The sequence below is a fragment of the Symphalangus syndactylus genome, chromosome 10 (assembly GCF_028878055.3).
Source record: "Symphalangus syndactylus isolate Jambi chromosome 10, NHGRI_mSymSyn1-v2.1_pri, whole genome shotgun sequence".
NCBI classification, from domain to species: Eukaryota; Metazoa; Chordata; class Mammalia; order Primates; family Hylobatidae; genus Symphalangus; species Symphalangus syndactylus.
This window is the reverse complement of record NC_072432.2, coordinates 88,614,234-88,627,974: the sequence shown is the minus strand read 5'-3', so window position 1 is coordinate 88,627,974 and position 13,741 is coordinate 88,614,234. Positions and strand designations below refer to the sequence as shown.

The 13,741-nt window shown below is 48.9% G+C and overlaps 1 protein-coding gene across 14 annotated transcripts in view; it reads right to left on the bottom strand.

Moving 5' to 3' along the window:
• BIN2 (bridging integrator 2) overlaps window positions 1–13,741 on the bottom strand; it is a 49,379-nt gene that overhangs the window by 19,204 nt on the left and 16,434 nt on the right. For 13 of the 14 annotated variants that reach the window (XM_055294808.2, XM_055294809.2, XM_055294812.2 and 10 more), the window contains 5 exons: window positions 8,200–8,254; window positions 7,798–7,892; window positions 7,132–7,227; window positions 4,727–4,834; window positions 4,323–4,408 (listed from right to left, as the gene is read on the bottom strand). In XM_055294808.2, coding sequence (XP_055150783.2) covers window positions 4,323–4,408; window positions 4,727–4,834; window positions 7,132–7,227; window positions 7,798–7,892; window positions 8,200–8,254 — 440 coding nt within the window. The remainder of the gene's footprint in view (window positions 1–4,322; window positions 4,409–4,726; window positions 4,835–7,131; window positions 7,228–7,797; window positions 7,893–8,199; window positions 8,255–13,741) is intronic. The other variant, XM_055294814.2, reaches the window with a different exon arrangement.

Below are 13,741 nucleotides of genomic sequence, written 5' to 3'. Positions count from 1 at the left end.
CCACCCACCGTCTGGGAAGTGAGGAGCGCCTCTGCCCGGCCACCCACCGTCTGGGAAGTGAGGAGCGCCTCTGCCCGGCCACCCACCGTCTGGGAAGTGAGGAGCGCCTCTGCCCGGCCACCCACCGTCTGGGAAGTGAGGAGCGCCTCTGCCGGGCCACCCACCGTCTGGGAAGTGAGGAGCGCCTCTGCCCGGCCGCCCCGTCTGGGAAGTGAGGAGCGCCTCTGCCCGGCCACCCATCGTCTGGGAAGTGAGGAGCGCCTCTGCCCGGCCACCCATCGTCTGGGAGGTGAGGAACGCCTCTGCCCGGCCACCCCGTCTGGGAAGTGAGGAGCGCCTCTGCCCGGCCGCCCCGTCTGGGAGGTGAGGAGCGCCTCTGCCCGGCCACCCATCATCTGGTAAGTGAGGAGCGCCTCTGCCTGGCCTCCCATCGTCTGGGAGGTGAGGAGTGCCTCTGCCCGGCCGCCCCGTCCGGGAGGAAGTGAGGAGCGCCTCTGCCTGGCCGCCCCGTCCGGGAAGAAGTGAGGAGCGCCTCTGCCCGGCCGCCCCGTCCGGGAAGAAGTGAGGAGCGCCTCTGCCCGGCTGCCCCGTCTGGGAAGTGAGGAGCGCCTCTGCCCGGCCGCCCCGTCCGGGAAGAAATGAGGAGCGCCTCCGCCCGGGCGCCCCGTCCGGGAAGAAGTGAGGACCGCCTCTGCCCGGGCGCCCCGTCCGGGAAGAAGTGAGGAGCGCCTCTGCCCGGCCGCCCCATCCGGGAAGAAGTGAGGAGCGCCTCTGCCCGGCCGCCCCATCTGGGAGGTGAGGAGCGCCTCTGCCCGGCCAGCCATCGTCTGGGAAGTGAGGAGCGCCTCTGCCTGGCCTCCCATTGTCTGGGAGGTGAGGAGTGCCTCTGCCTGGCCGCCCCGTCCGGGAGGAAGTGAGGAGCGCCTCTGCCTGGCCGCCCCGTCCGGGAAGAAGTGAGGAGCGCCTCTGCCCGGCTGCCCCGTCTGGGAAGTGAGGAGCGCCTCTGCCCGGCCGCCCCGTCCGGGAAGAAATGAGGAGCGCCTCCGCCCGGGCGCCCCGTCCGGGAAGAAGTGAGGAGCGCCTCTGCCCGGCCGCCCCATCCGGGAAGAAGTGAGGAGCGCCTCTGCCCGGCCACCCCATCTGGGAGGTGAGGAGCGCCTCTGCCCGGCCAACCATCGTCTGGGAAGTGAGGATCGCCTCTGCCCGGCCGCCCACCGTCTGGGAAGTGAGGAGCGCCTCTGCCCGGCCGCCCTGTCTGGGAAGTGAGGAGCGCCTCTGCCCGGCCGCCCCGTCTGGGAAGTGAGGAGTGCCTCTGCCCGGCCAGCCATCGTCTGGGAAGTGAGCAGCGCCTCTGCCCGGCCACCCATCGTCTGGGAGGTGAGGAGTGCCTCTGCCCGGCCGCCCCGTCTGGGAAGAAGTGAGGAGCGCCTCTGCCCGGCCGCCCTGTCCGGGAAGAAGTGAGGAGCGCCTCTGCCCGGGCGCCCCGTCCGGGAAGAAGTGAGGAGCGCCTCTGCCCAGCCGCCCCGTCCGGGAAGAAGTGAGGAGCGCCTCTGCCCGGCCGCCCCATCCGGGAAGAAGTGAGGAGCGCCTCTGCCCGGCCGCCCCGTCCGGGAAGAAGTGAGGAGCGCCTCTGCCCGGCCGCCCCGTCCGGGAAGAAGTGAGGAGCGCCTCTGCCCGGCCACCCATTGTCTGGGAGGTGAGGAGCGCCTCTGCCCGGCCACCCATCGCCTGGGAGGTGAGGAGCGCCTCGGCCCGGCCACCCATCGTCTGGGAAGTGAGGAGCGCCTCTGCCCGGCTGCCCCATCTGGGAAGTGAGGAGCGCCTCTGCCCGGCTGCCCCATCTGGGAGGTGAGGAGCGCCTCTGCCCGGCTGCCCCATCTGGGAAGTGAGGAGCGCCTCTGCCCGGCTGCCCCATCTGGGAAGTGAGGAGCGCCTCTGCCCGGCCACCCATCGTCTGGGAGGTGAGGAGCGCCTCTGCCCGGCCACCCATCGTCTGGGAAGTGAGGAGCGCCTCTGCCCGGCCACCCATCGTCTGGGAAGTGAGGAGTGCCTCTGCCCGGCCACCTATCGTCTGGGAAGAAGTGAGGAGCGTCTCTGCCTGGCCGCTCCGTCTGGGAAGTGAGGAGCCCCTCTGCCCGGCCGCCCCGTGTCTGGGTAGAAGTGAGGAGCTCCTCTGCCTGGCCGCTCCGTCTGGGAGGTCTACCACGGAGGCCAGAAGCAATGTGGGGGCTGGACGTGGTGGCTCACGCCTGTGGTCCCGGCACTCTGGGGGGCGAGGCGGGTTGATCACTTCGGGCTAGGAGTTCGAGACCAGTCTGGCCAACTTGGCGAAACATGAAGAATACAACAGACAAACCAACCAACCAACTCAGTGACAACAAAACAGGTCTACCCTGGAGTCATACTCTAATTTTTTCTATTTTCTTCCCTTTCTGATCCTTTATCCCACTTTCCTTTTCTTCCTCCTCCTTCTCCCTCTTCTTTGTCAAATAGAGGATTGAGTTATTATCACTGATCCATATAAAGTCCCTCTCTCATTTATTTTAACTCCCACCCCCCATTTCTATTCCCCGACTTCCCATGTGCAACCTTCCTAATATGTTTGATACGCATCTTTTTGTTTGTATGTATTTTTAGAAAATGTTTATTGTTTTTGTATGCAAAAATTAATAAAAAAAAATAAAAATAAAAAAAATTAAAAAAATAAAAAAAAAAAGCTGTCCCACATCCCATACTCAGGATGTTCTGGGATCTGGACTCATCAGAGCTGGGCCAGGAACACACCTGATTCTTAGGAGCAGGAAGGCCAGGGGAGACAGTATCAGCTCAGGTGGACACCAAAGTTTAACAGTTTCATGGAGTTATCTGATTTGGGCTCTCGAAGGGCTGAGCAGACATGAAAGGGCTTTGAATAATTTTTTAAAGGGCTATATAAATATAAGGCTATCTAATTATAATTATTACAGTAAGTAATTATTCTTTCCCTTTATGCAATACAGGATGACTTCTGTGCCTGTATGTACATTAATGGAATTCTCCTATAAGTGAATCAAGGAAGTATACTTTTAAAGAAACTGTATTAAATTTCATTTCTGGGCCAGGCACGGTGGCTTATGCCTGTAATCCCAGCACTTTGGGAGGCTGGGGCAGGTAGATCACTTGAGGTCAGGAGTTTGAGACCAGCCTGTCCAACAGGGTGAAACCTGTCAAAAAATAGAAAAATGGCCAGGCACGGTGGCTCACGTGTGTAATCCCAGCACTTTGGGAGGCTGAGGAGGGCGGATCACAAGGTCAGGAGATTGAGACCATCCTGGCCAACACGGTGAAACCCTGTCTCTACTAAAATACAGAAAATTAGCTGGACTAGGTGGCATGCGCCTGTAGTCCCAGCTACTTGGGAGGCTGAGGCAGGAGAATCTCTTGAATCTGGGAGGAGGAGGTTGCAGTGAGCCAAGATTGTGCCACTGCACTCCAGCTTGGCAAGAGAGTGAGACTCTGTCTCAAAACAAAACAAACAAACAAACAAAAACAAAAATTAGTCAGGTGTGGTGGCCCGTGCCTGTAGTCCCAGCTACTCAGGAAGCTGAGGTGGGAGAATTGCTTGAACCCGGGAGGCACAGGTTACAGTGAGCCACACTCCAGCCTGGGTGACAGAGTGAGACCCTGTCTCAAAATAAATAAATAAATAAAATAAAATAAAAAATAAAATTTCAATTTCATTTTAATTAGGAGTCACATAATGTTTTAGAATACATGTGTTCATTAAAAAGGCTCCACCCTATGTACACTAATAAGTGACAATATAAAATATTCTGACCACAATTTATTAATGCATATCTTGTACAATAAAAAGAAAAAAAGGATACAAATGGAGTTTCTGCTCAGATTTCTCTTTAAATGTGGAAAATTTGGCTGGGCATGGTGGCTCATGCCTGTAATCCCAGAACTTTGGGAGGCCAAGGCAGGGGGATCACTTGAAGCCAGGAGTTCGAGACCAGCCTGGGCAACATGGTGAAACCCCATCTCTACTAAAAACACACAAAAAAATTAGCCAGGCATGGTGGCACATGCCTGTAATCCCAGGTACTCAGGTGGCTGAAGCACAACAATCACTTGAACTAGGGAGGTGGAGGTTGCAGTGAGCTGAGATTGAGTGCTACTGCACTCTAGCCTGGGTGACAGAGTGAGACCCTGTCTCGAAAAAAAAAGCGGGGGGGGCAGTGTGGGAATTTAAATCTAAAACACTTTTATCTACCTACTGTCAAGGCACACAAGGTGCCTTGTGTGAAAGAAAGGCACCTTTTCTGAATTTCAGTCATTACCTATTATAAAGAATAGGCAGCTCCTCTAGTAGTTCTTGGTTCAGATCTTCAAACACAGTCTGGGCTTTGTTGAACTCTTCCTCTGCCTAGGTGGTAAAAGAGACAAGACAATTTCCCTCAATTCTGAACCCAGTACCACAGCATGCCTCCTTCATCCTCTGCATTTTTGTAGGCACTAGGCTTTCTAGGAGCCATCCCTCTTCTTCCCCTGACCATGCTCTCCCCAGCCTCAAGACTCTGACTATCCTTACAGCATCAGGGTCAGAAGAAACAGATTTCCTTTAGGACACTAGATGCTGAATTTATAATTTCCTATACCCATGTTGGCCCACCCACCTGCTACCACCACGGGGAGAAGGAGAACAGGAAGAGTTTACCAGTTTTTGTTGTTGTTTTTGTTTTACCTTGGCAGTCTTGGCCTCATCTTTCTTCTTGGCATTCTGCACTGCCTCCAGGTGATGTCGGGCACTGTCATAGTCCACGAGTTTCCGACCCCGCTTGGCAATTCTCTCCTGACCCAGGGTAATGAGAAAGGGTGTGGATACCCACTTTTCAGTGGCCAGGATGTAGGTCACAGAATACCAAAACAGAGAGCAAGATTCTTGCGTCCTACTATCCAATTTCACTTTTGTTGTTTTTTGCTTTTGTTTTTTTTGAGACAAGGTCTTGCTCTGTTGCCCAGGCTGGAGTGCAGTGGTGCGATCTCAGCTCACTGCAACCTCTGCCTCCCAGATTCAAGCAATTTTTGTGCTTTGGCCTCCCAGGTAGCTGGAATTATAGGCGTGTGCACCAAGCCCAGCTAATTTTTGTATTTTTAGTAGAGATGGGATTTTGCCATCTTGGCCAGGCTGATCTCGAACTCCTGGGCTCATGTGATATGCCCACCTCGGCCTCCCAAAGTGCTGGGATTACAGGCGTGAGCCACCGCACCCAGCCCAAATTTCACTTTCTAATAGGGTTTTGTGCCCATGGGGTCTCCCTCAGTATCTGGGAAGAATGGGGGATTCTCAGAGGGAGATAGAGTTCTACAGAGCATGTGGAAATCTGTATTAATTATATATATATAATAGATATATAATTAAATACATATATATTTCCACCTCCACCTCCCCCTGTATTAAATTTTAATATTTCCTATGAACCCATTATAAACTGGTTCAGCCTCCAGGAGAAATGGCCTTGAGAATCACATGAAAGTGAAAGTCTGGATTTTTGGGAATTAGTCCCAAATCTGCCATTCATTAGCCTGTGGCCGGTGGCAAGGCACATCTCTTTTGGAGTCTCAGTAGCCCCATCTCCCCTTATACAACTGTTATTTGAAAGATCGAATACTGAGTACAAAGTGCTTTGAAAGCTCTAAAACACAGTAAAAGCTATAAATTACTATGACCACTGAGAGAAAGTCTACTCAGCCTTATCCAAACTATAAATTATACCAGTGAGAAACAAACTATGTCATTGAACCGTTTCATTCTCTCAGTCACAGAATTTGAAAAGATCTTGGCAATTATCTGGTCCAACTTCCCATACAATACCACGAGGCTTCTCTATAACATCCAAGATAAGAAGTAGTTTGACTTCACAAAGAACAGACAACTCAGTATCTTTGAGTCTATTTCATTTCATTTTTGGAAAGCTTTAACTATTAGGAACTTAAGCCAGCCTCCTTCTAACTTCTTCCTCTGAATCAGCACAGTGCTTGACAGAGTAGGTGTTTAATAAATACTAGAGCCGGGTGCAGTGCCTCACACCTGCAATCCCAGCACTTTGGGAGGCCGTGGGCGGATCACTTGATGTCAGGAGTTTGAGACCAGCCTGGACAACACAGAGAAACCCTGTCTCCACTAAAAATACAAAAATTAGCTGGGCGTGGTGACGCATGCCTGTAATCCCAGCTACTCAGGAGGCTGAGGCGAGAGAATCCCTAGAACCCGGGAGGCAGGGGTTGCAGTGAGCCAAGACCGCGCCATTGCACTCCACCCTGGGCAACAGAGCATGACTCTATCTCAAAAAAAAAAAAAAAAAAAAAACTAGCTGAATGAATAGATGAATTCTAATTCTGCTTTCTGGAACAGTTTAGAATAGGTTGAATTCCTGTTTTACCTAACAGATTTTCAAATATTTGAAGATAACTATTTGATTGCTCCATGTTTCCTCTTCTATACAATAAACATCTTTAGTGCCATCAGCTGTTTCTCACAGCTAAAAGGGGTGCCTCTTACTTGGATCTAATTAGAAATCAGCCCAAATATAGCTCACTGAAATCTAAGTTTATTTTATTTATTTACTTATTTTGAGACACCAGACCAGCCTCTGTCACCCAGGCTGGAGCACAGTGGCATGATCTCGGCTCACTGCAACCTCTCCCTCCCCGGCTGAAGTGATCCTTCACCTCAGCCTCCTAGGGTGGCTGGGACTACAGACACACACCACCGCATGACTATATTTTTTTGTATTTTTTGTAGAGAGAGGGTTTTGCCACGAATCCAGAATCCAGAATGTCAGACCAGGCTGGTCTCGAACTCCTGGGCTCAAGTGATTCTCCTGCCTCGGCCTCCCAAAGTACTGGGATTACAGGTGTGAGCCACTGCATCCAGCCTTGAAATCTAAGTTTAAACATAAACTTCACACCACTTCCAACCTTCTATCCTAACCTCTTGTCTAACCCTCAACCTTAATCTTTCTCCTAACTTACCCAAACTTCATTCTTAATCGTGACCTCTAATTCTACTTATAATGCTTAATCCAATATGTTCTCTAACCTGGATGGGTCATCCACAACCCAGCCTTGATTCTATACATCGAGTACCTTAATTTCGCTGAACTGGGCAACGTAGTTTTCCATGGTCCTCACAGCCTGGTCAGCCAGTTTCTCCTCATAGTCTTCCCAAAGGAGATCATTATTCTGTGGGATAGAGTCAGAGGCTGGTGAAGGCTCCACTTCCCAACAACAACTGCCTACCAGGGAAATACCCAAATTCTCCCTGCAAAAACCTTTTTTGTAGCATTGTATTTAGAATACTATGTTGGATTCTGGGGACTAGTCAGAGGAAGAAAAGAGACAGCCCCTACCCCAAGGAACTGCTCTATGGGAGTCTGAACATACATTCGGAGATTAAGGACAGGGCACAAGGTCAAAGCCTTGGACTCCAGAGCTTAGATGGGAAAGTTTAAGAGTGTATAACTGTATGAAGTTTGTTTTAAAAAACAACCAATGTTCAGGAGGTAAAACTTCCCATAATGTTTTAAAGAGGAGAAGAGGGTCAAAATTAGAGGGATCCACAGATTAGGGAAAACTTGTTTTTACCTTAACAGTTGTAGCTTCTTCCTACCACCCAGTGACTGAGGCTACACAAATGCACAGTGTGAACTGGCTCCTTTGTTTTCCTATTTTCTTGGATAGAGAAGCTAAGCTGAGGTTGAGATGCAAACAGGAGTAAGTGCCAACAAGTTGTAAAACCCAAGCCACTCTTACCCCTACGATGGCCTTCAGCTCCTCATGACCGTCCCACTCGCTGCTGTAGATCTCCTGCAGGGTTTCTGACACTCTTTTTGAACTTTCATGCATCACTGAAAGGAGAGAATTCAGTCCCACCATCATGTTTCCCCAACAGTAGTTGGTGTAATCACATGGGTGACAAATCAGTGGTTCCAATTCAGAAGGACAAACTCAGAAGGTTTAGGTTATATAAGTGAGGAAAGCTGGATGGGGCTGAAAGAAAAAGTCACTCTTCCTCAGCCCACAAAGTTCCAGGAGTCAAGAGTAGACAAATGATAAAATGACAAAAACCTGGGGGTATGGCGGTTGTTTTCCACCCCCAAATCTCCTAGTAGCTGTATAAATGCCCTCTGGATTCTCCCATGCTGCAATGCCCACCTTTGACTGCACTGAGGAAGTTCTTCAGGTCCTTGTACAGCTTGTGGCCTTCTGCCTGAAAGACAAAAGTACATCTGGTAACTAAAGAGATTAATATTTCAAAAGATGCTCCAGATGTCTAAGTCAAAAGTAGGTTAAGAGCAGTGGCCGGGCGCGGTGGCTCACGCTTGTAATCCCAGCACTTTGGGAGGCCGAGGAGGGCGGATCACGAGGTCAGGAGATTGAGACCACGGTGAAACCCTGTCTCTACTAAAAAATACAAAAAAATTAGCCGGGCGTGGTGGCGGGTGCCTGTAGTCCCAGCTACTCGGAGAGGCTGAGGCAGGAGAATGGCGTGAACCCGGGAGGCAGAGCTTGCAGTAAGCCGAGATTGCGCCACTGCACTCCAGCCTGGGCGACAGAGCGAGACTCGGTCTCAAAAAAAAAAAAAAGAGCAGAAATCACACCTAGAATTTCTCCAAATATTCACAATTGTTATAAGTTAGCCTTTACTTTCTTTACCAACATGTTGTAGGTGGTCTCTTTTGTGTTAGTTTGTAAGATGGGGGCTTACTAAAGCTCCCATTACACTGGCGTTCTTCCTTCCAGTGAACAAGAGCCTATACCCAAGCTCCACTGTTGAAATGTAAGTGTTTTCCATGTAACACTATCTATGCGATTCTCTGGCTTGTACCCTCCTCTCTGGGTAAAGTGCTACCATTTTTTGCAGACACCAGGCCTTCTTCTTTCTCTGAACCCTCACACAGACATTCCTTTCCTCCCCAATATCCTTCTCTGACTTGCCTCACTTTACCCTTCCCTTCCATCAGTCACCTTTTATGCTACTCCAAAGAGCCTCATCATTGCTTCTCCTGTGCCACCCCGAATGTCTTCATCTATAGCTCTATCTATCCCTGCTTCCATCTTTGCTCCTGTGTCCAAAATCTTTTTTTAGGCTAGGAACCCCGAGTTCAGACAAGGGTTCCTCCTCCCTCTAAAAAAGGAGAGGAAGGTATTATTTAGACTTGGAAGTTTAAATCTCAATCTGATAGATGAACTGCTTTTGTTATAACTCTGACAAATGTTCATTTAGCCTCTGCTTCTCAAATACTTCCAGAAACTGGAAACTAACATCTTGCCTGAGACAGTATCACTTGATTTTAAACTAGCTCTGTTAAAACTTTTTCTGGCTGGGAGTGGTAGTTCACGCTTATAATCCCAGCACTTTGGGAGGCCAAGGCTGGCGGATCATTTGAGGTCAGGAGTTCGAGACCAGCCTGGTCAAAATGGTGAAACCCTGTCTTTAGTAAAAATACAAATTTTAGCCGGGTGTGGTGGCGCACACCTGTAGTCCCAGCTACGCAGGAGGCTGAGGTAGGAGGATCGCTTGAACCTGGGAGGCGAAGACTGAAGTGAGCTGAGCTCGGATCATACCATTGTACTCCAGCCTCGGTGACAGAGCAAGACTCCATCTCAAAACAAACAAACTTTTTCCTATTAGTCTTGGGTTGGCCTTCTGTACTCATAGAGTAGATCTAATTTCTCTTCCACACATGCTTGAAGACAACTTGCATGTGCCCTTGACCAAGCCTTTCTCACAGGTTTCCTCAATTGTTCCTTATGGTGTTTAGACCCTCTTCCCATTTTGGTCTCCCTCCTACGTGTAAACTCATTTTGAAGAGTTGGTTGGGAATTTAAGGCCAGACATCTGACATTCTGGCACCTGTCTTCAGGACTGTGGACTGTAGGGATGGACTGAGAGGTGCAGCCCACTTCAAGGGTACTCTAGGGAGCCAGCCTACAGATCAGAACAGACCAGTTCAGGGGATGTTGTACTTGAAAGCCAAGCTGCATCATTCAGTACACCATAAAATACTTGTTGTGAATTTGTTCATTTGTTATTTGCTGTATTCATTACTTGACAGACTATTGATGATACCAAAAGTGTAAAAAATTGGCCGGGCGTGGTGGCTCACGCCTGTAATCCCAGCACTTTGGGAGGCCGAGGCGGGCAGATCACAAGGTCAGGAGATTGAGGCCATCCTGGCTAACACGGTGAAACTCCGTCTCTACTAAAAATACAAAAAAATTAGCGTGGTGGCGGGCGCCTGTAGTCCCAGCTACTTGGGAGGCTGAGGCAGGAGAACGGGCATGAACCCGGGAGGCGGAGCTTGCAGTGAGCCGAGATCACGCCACTGCACTCCAGCCTGGGCGACAGAGCCAGACTCCGTCTCAAAACAAAACAAAAAACAAAAGTATAAAAAATTATGGGGCCAGGCACGGTGGCTCACGCCTGTAATCCCAGCACTTTGGGAGGCCAAGGCAGGTGGATCACCTGAGGTCAGGAGTTTCAGACCAGCCTGACCAACATGGTGAAACCCCATCTCTACTAAATACAAAAAATTAGCAGGGTGTGGCGGCGGGCGCCTGTAATCCCAGCTGCTTGGCAGGCTTAGGCAGGAGAATCGCTTGAACTCAGGAGGCAGAGGTGGCAGTAAGCCGAGGGCAAAACTCCATCTCAAAAATAAATAAATAAATAAAAATAAAAATAAAAAATATGGGAGAGGCCGGGCGCAGTGGCTCACGCCTGTAATCCTAGCAGTTTGGGATGCCAAGGCGGGCGGATCACGAGGTCAGGAGTTCTAGACCAGCCTGACCAACATGGTGAAACCTGTCCCTACTAAAAATACAAAAATTAGCCAGGCGTGGTGGCATGCACCTATAATCTCAGCTACTCAGGAGGCTGAGGCAGGAGAATCACTTGAACCCGGAAGGTGGAGGCTGCAGTGAGCTGCAATTGCACCATTGCATTGCAGTCTGGGCGACACAGCAGACTTTGTCTAAAAAACAAAACCAATCAAGGAAGTGTCAGATGCTACAGAGACGTTAGAATGCAGGAAGAATTGGTAAAATTCACTGGATTTGGTAATGGGTCACTGGTGACCTTGAGAAAGCACTTTCAATAGCATATTGGAGACAGATTCAGTCAGTTAACAAAATTCAGAAACACTCAGCATCTACCAGAAAGGATATCTCACTTCCTCCTTGCTTTTTCATTTATAGAAAAAAGCTTAGCCTAACATGTTAAATGTATACAACATCTTTTAAATGTGGATAAGGGAGGTAGGTAGAAGTTTGAGAATTTTGAAAAGGTGATAATCAAGATTTTAAAGAGCCTTGAAAAAGTTTTGGGATTATAAAAATGAACAAGGCTTGGCCGGGCGCAGTGATGCACACCTGTAATCCTAGCACTTTGGGAGGCCGAGGCGGGCAGATCTTGAGGTCAGGAGATCGAGACCAGCCTGGCCAACATGGTGAAACCCTGTCTGTACTAAAAATACAAAAATTAGCTGGGTGTGGTGGCATACACCTGTAATACCAGCTACTTGGGAAGCTGAGGCAGGAGAATGCCTTGAACCCGGGAGGTGGAGGGTTACAGTGAGCCGAGATCGCGCCACTGTACTCTAGCCTGGGCGACAGAGTGAAACTTCGACTCAAAAAAAAAAAAAAAAAAAAAAATTAACAAGACTTTAAAATTCTTTCTTGAAGGAAAAAAAGGACTCAGTTTTTTACTTCACCACGAAAATTTTATTTCAAAAATAAATATAATAAAGTAATAAAAACTGTTAAATTACCTTGCACAGGCTGGGTGCGGTGGCCCACCCACTATAATCCCACCACTTTGGGAGGCCGAGGCGGGTAGATCACCTGAGGTCAGGAGTTCAAGACCAGCCTGGCCAACATGGTGAAACCCCCTCTCTACTAAAAATACAAAAATTAGCTGGGCGTGGTAGTATACGCCTGTAATCCCAGCTACTTAGGAGGCTGAGGCAGGAGAATCGCTTGAACCTGGGGGCACAGAGGTTGCAGCGAGCTGGGATTACACCACTGCACTCCAGCCTGGGTGACAAGAGCGAAACTCTGTCTCAAAAAAAAAAAAAAATTACCTTGCACAATTTGTACAAATAAAATTCCTAATTTTTTCCCATTAGTTATCATCTGACGTGAAAAATCAGATCAGTAATCAAGGCTACCATGCATAAATGCACAGTGTTGAATACTAGGGGGTACTCTGTCACAGCCCAGAAAATGAATGCCTTCTGCTTTCCACTGCAGCTCACAAAAGCCCAGCTCCATTTCTGTGTTTTAGAATGAAGCCTTTTAGTTACAAAGTTCTCCTTTATTCTCTTGCTCTTTCTTTTGAGAAGATGAAGTATGAGTGTGAGAGTGAGTGTGTGTGTGTGTTGGGGGGTGTAGTGGTGTGGAGTGGGGGAGGAGAGGGGAGACAGGTCAGCAACAGGTATCATTTTCTTTCTCTGACCTATCTGTCCTCCCCTGGAATATATCCAGGCTGAATAATCCCAACATCTTTCTCCTTTCCTGACCAGTCTTGGGTTCTCGCTTGTCTGGGAGTCAAGAAACTTGGCTTTACCACCAACTAGCAAGTTACTCCACTTCTCTGCCTTCCATTTCTTCATCTGTAAATGCAGGGTAAGGCCAGTTCTAGCTGTAAATCTTATGATTTTATCACTTCTGCTCTCTGAATCCTTGCCAAATTCTTGGCATTGCCATAAAGAGTCTGAGTCAGTCCTTCCCACCCATTATACAAACAGTCCCAACCCTCAGTTAATGAACCACTCACACCAGAAGCTTGTCCTGAGCAGTCAGGTGGACAGAGCTAGGTCTTAAGAGACTGGGGTACTGAGGATGGAGAAAGTTCTTGTCCTGGGGTTCCCTACTTTCTGGAGAAAAACTGGCTCAGACACTCAGCAAAACAAGTGTAAATAGCATGCCCAAGTGTTGAAGTGATTAAGTGTTGAAAGTGCTTTGTTTAAAGTAGATCCAGGAGGGAAATATGAAGCTAGATTATTAGATTTGATTTTAAAGGTAAAGAATTGGAAGCAGCTGTCACTACCAAAACTAACAGGTTAAAGTGTTGCTTGAGGAAAATAATCCTTCCTATGTAATACACTCTGAAGAGAAGGAAAAGAGGGAAGCAAGCAGAGCCTGAAAGAAAAATTACCTATAGAAGAAATGTGATCAGGGCTGGGTGCCGTGGCTCACGCCTGTAATCCCAGCACTTTGGGAGGCCAAGGTGGGTGGATCACTTGAGGGCAGGAGTTCGAGACCAGCCTGGCCAACATGGTGAAACCCCGTCTCTACTAAAAACACAAAACAACAACAAAAACAAAAAAGAAAAGAAATGTGATCAGGAATGTGGGCAAGTGGCAAGACTTTGAAATTAAGCTAGGAAGTTTGGTATTGATAGGATAAGCTATTATAAAAAGTTTACCTGCAAGCTGACTGTGGATGAGGGATAGGGCACATGACCAACCAGTTCAACTTCTGGAACACTTCACTCACACCTGTAATCCCAGCACTCAAGGTATCAGAGGCAGAAGGATTGCTTGAGCCTAGGAGTTTGAGACCAGCCTGGGCAACATAGTGAGACCTCGTCTTCACAAAAAGAAAAAAAAATCCTTGACCTTGTCCTTTTTCCTACTGTGTGTCTTTGCCACCCCAGGTCCCCAGGTCAGATGTGACTGTACTGTCACTGTCTTCC